The sequence below is a fragment of the Austrofundulus limnaeus genome, unplaced genomic scaffold (genome assembly GCF_001266775.1).
Source record: "Austrofundulus limnaeus strain Quisiro unplaced genomic scaffold, Austrofundulus_limnaeus-1.0 Scaffold531, whole genome shotgun sequence".
Lineage (NCBI taxonomy): Eukaryota > Metazoa > Chordata > Actinopteri > Cyprinodontiformes > Rivulidae > Austrofundulus > Austrofundulus limnaeus.
The window spans coordinates 9,845-12,303 of NW_013952933.1; the positions used below are offsets into that span (position 1 = coordinate 9,845).

General features: G+C 41.9%; 1 protein-coding gene across 1 annotated transcript in view; it reads right to left on the bottom strand.

Moving 5' to 3' along the window:
- hcfc2 (host cell factor C2) overlaps positions 1-2,459 on the bottom strand; it is a 13,495-nt gene that overhangs the window by 8,262 nt on the left and 2,774 nt on the right. Inside the window, exons 5-7 of the mRNA XM_014026160.1 lie at positions 1,192-1,276; positions 1,015-1,118; positions 704-934 (exon numbers count right to left, since the gene is read on the bottom strand). Coding sequence (XP_013881614.1) covers positions 704-934; positions 1,015-1,118; positions 1,192-1,276 — 420 coding nt within the window. The remainder of the gene's footprint in view (positions 1-703; positions 935-1,014; positions 1,119-1,191; positions 1,277-2,459) is intronic.

The following is a 2,459-nucleotide window of genomic DNA, read 5'->3' on the forward strand; positions in this document are numbered from 1 at the left end:
CTAAAGAACTCATCCAGAGGAACTACTTATTTTTTCTTTTTGATTTTTTCTACCTGGATTAGGACGTTTTCCATGTAGTTGCTCCAGTTGACCACTAGATGTCAGTCTTCACCAGCATAACATCTTTAAATCATTTCTGAGTCTCTAACACTGTTGGCCAATTGCTTTACGTCAAGAATTGAGCTCCAGCGTTTAAACCTTTTTTTTTAAAGGAGCTCTGATTGTAAAGTAAAATAAATCAATACATACAAAATTTTAGTATGGATTACAAACATTAACCGTTTTTACTGGGAAAGGGAGTTATAAACACTGCCTTCCTGCTACGTAAGCAGACATAAAGCATTATGGGAAATCCGAAGCGTGGCCAAATGCAACAGTCAGCAGGATGTTTACCTTTCAATACGTGTGTTTATCTGGGAGGGGTGCTGTTGGATAGATCACGTGTTGTGATTCACTGACAGTCATACCATCTGCTGTTCATCATAATGATGACTGGTAGATAATTAGTTATTAGTGGTACTGCATTTTAATTTTAGAAAGCGCAAATCTGCTTATGAATTATAAAAATTAGTAAGACCGCTAAAGCACAAATGAAATATTTAGGTCCGCAATTAGTGGATTTGCGTTTTAGCGGACTGGTGCCCACCACTGCTTTTCAAGCCTTCAGTTATTTGAATAAAGTCTGCAGCTGGCCTCTCCTCACCTGTCTCCAGGTACCACAGGTCTTTGCAGCACACCTGGTAGTTCCAATTCTTGCGGTACCCATCTCGGCCGCTCCAAACATAGAGCCTGGAGCCCACGGTGGCGGCGCAGTGTCCGGCCCTGGCTCTGGGCCAGCTGGCGTGCGGGTCCTCGCTCTGAGGGGTCTGGACCTGCAGCTGGGCCTCCAGGTGGTCCTTCTGCTCCGGGCCGAGCCTCTGCCAGCACATGGAGTCTGCGACACAGAAACCAGACCAGGGTGACCCCTGCAGGACTGGAGGAAAGGCGCTCCGCCCTGACTCGATAAGAACCAACCTAAGTTCAGTACGTTTAAGGAGTTGGTGCACATCCACTCCGCTTCTGCTGAGACCCGTTTCTCTGACCCCGGAACCAGAACCCAGCCTCCGAACACAAACATTCTGCAGACAGAGGGACACGAGTCAAACCCTGACCTCAGCTGGTCACTCTGAACCAGCTGTGAGGGTCACGTACTTGTTTCCAATCACGTTGGCAGAGTGAAGACTTCTGGGAAGAGGGGCGGAGCCTCTGGTTACCGGGGTCGACCAAACCATGGAGCCTGACAGAGAGAAGAGAGACACGTTAGTCCAAACATGGGTCATCCTGGTCCTGGAGGGCCGCAGCCCTGCAGGTTTCACTTGTTTCTCTGCTCCAACACCTGATATGAAGAAATAGATGATTATCAGGCTTCTGCAGTACGGAGGACCAAAACTGACATAATTAGAAATAAAAGCAGGATTATATGAAACACTAAATAAATACATTTAAAATGCACCAATTAAATTAAAACAGGAGAACTTTATCTCCTGTTTTATATTTTAATTGACGTTCATATTTATTTTTCCAGGTTAGTTCCAATAAATTAGTCTATAAATTTTAACATATAATTTAACCCTTTGAGGTCGACGCCCGCTCTGGAGCAGGCAAAGCCGTGATGCATTTAAAGGGCTACTGAAAAAAAAGGCAGCATACGGAGTTTTCATTTGAACTAGGTTGGACAGTACGGACTTCAAACTTCATAAAAGTAATGTTTTTATATAGTTTTATTTTTTAATTTCTTCCAAATAAAACCAGATTTAATGATGAATAATTTTTTGCCATAATGTGCGCATTTTTACACATTTGGTGCGCATTTAGAGAACGTTTTGTGACCAGGAAGTGCTTGACTGCACCAAGAAACCTAGTTTTCCCATTTCCTCAAACACACCACATTTCCGAAACAACCAATCAAAACAGTCTGTCGGGAGGCTAATGACAGCTAGGTTCTGGCCGGCCGCAAAGATTTGGAGACAGGCTGAGAACGGATTGATTTCGGCATTTTGGGTTTAGCTAGTAGCGGGTTAGTTTTTAGACCAGATGTGTGTTAGAGTGTGTGTGCAGTGTTTGTAGTAGTGTTAGTCAGTCTGTGTGTCAAAATGAAACACTAAAATCATAAAGCTGAGGTTGTGCTGAAAATACTGATACCAAACAAGGGAAGGTAAATAGTTTTTAAAGTGGAAATAAGGGTAAACTCAAACTTTGTCAAAAACAGCTATTTAGACCCCAAACCTTAGAGGGTTAAATTTTACTTTTTTTTAAATATTTATTAATTGTTTTTCCTTTTACTTGTACATGAATTTGTGTGTCTTAAATGTTTATAATTAATTTTTTTTTTACTTTTGTCCAACAAGTCTTTTTATGTCTTTGTGTTGCATGCTTGTGCTGCCTCAGTTTAGCTACAAGTGTAAAGTTTAGTTTAAAAC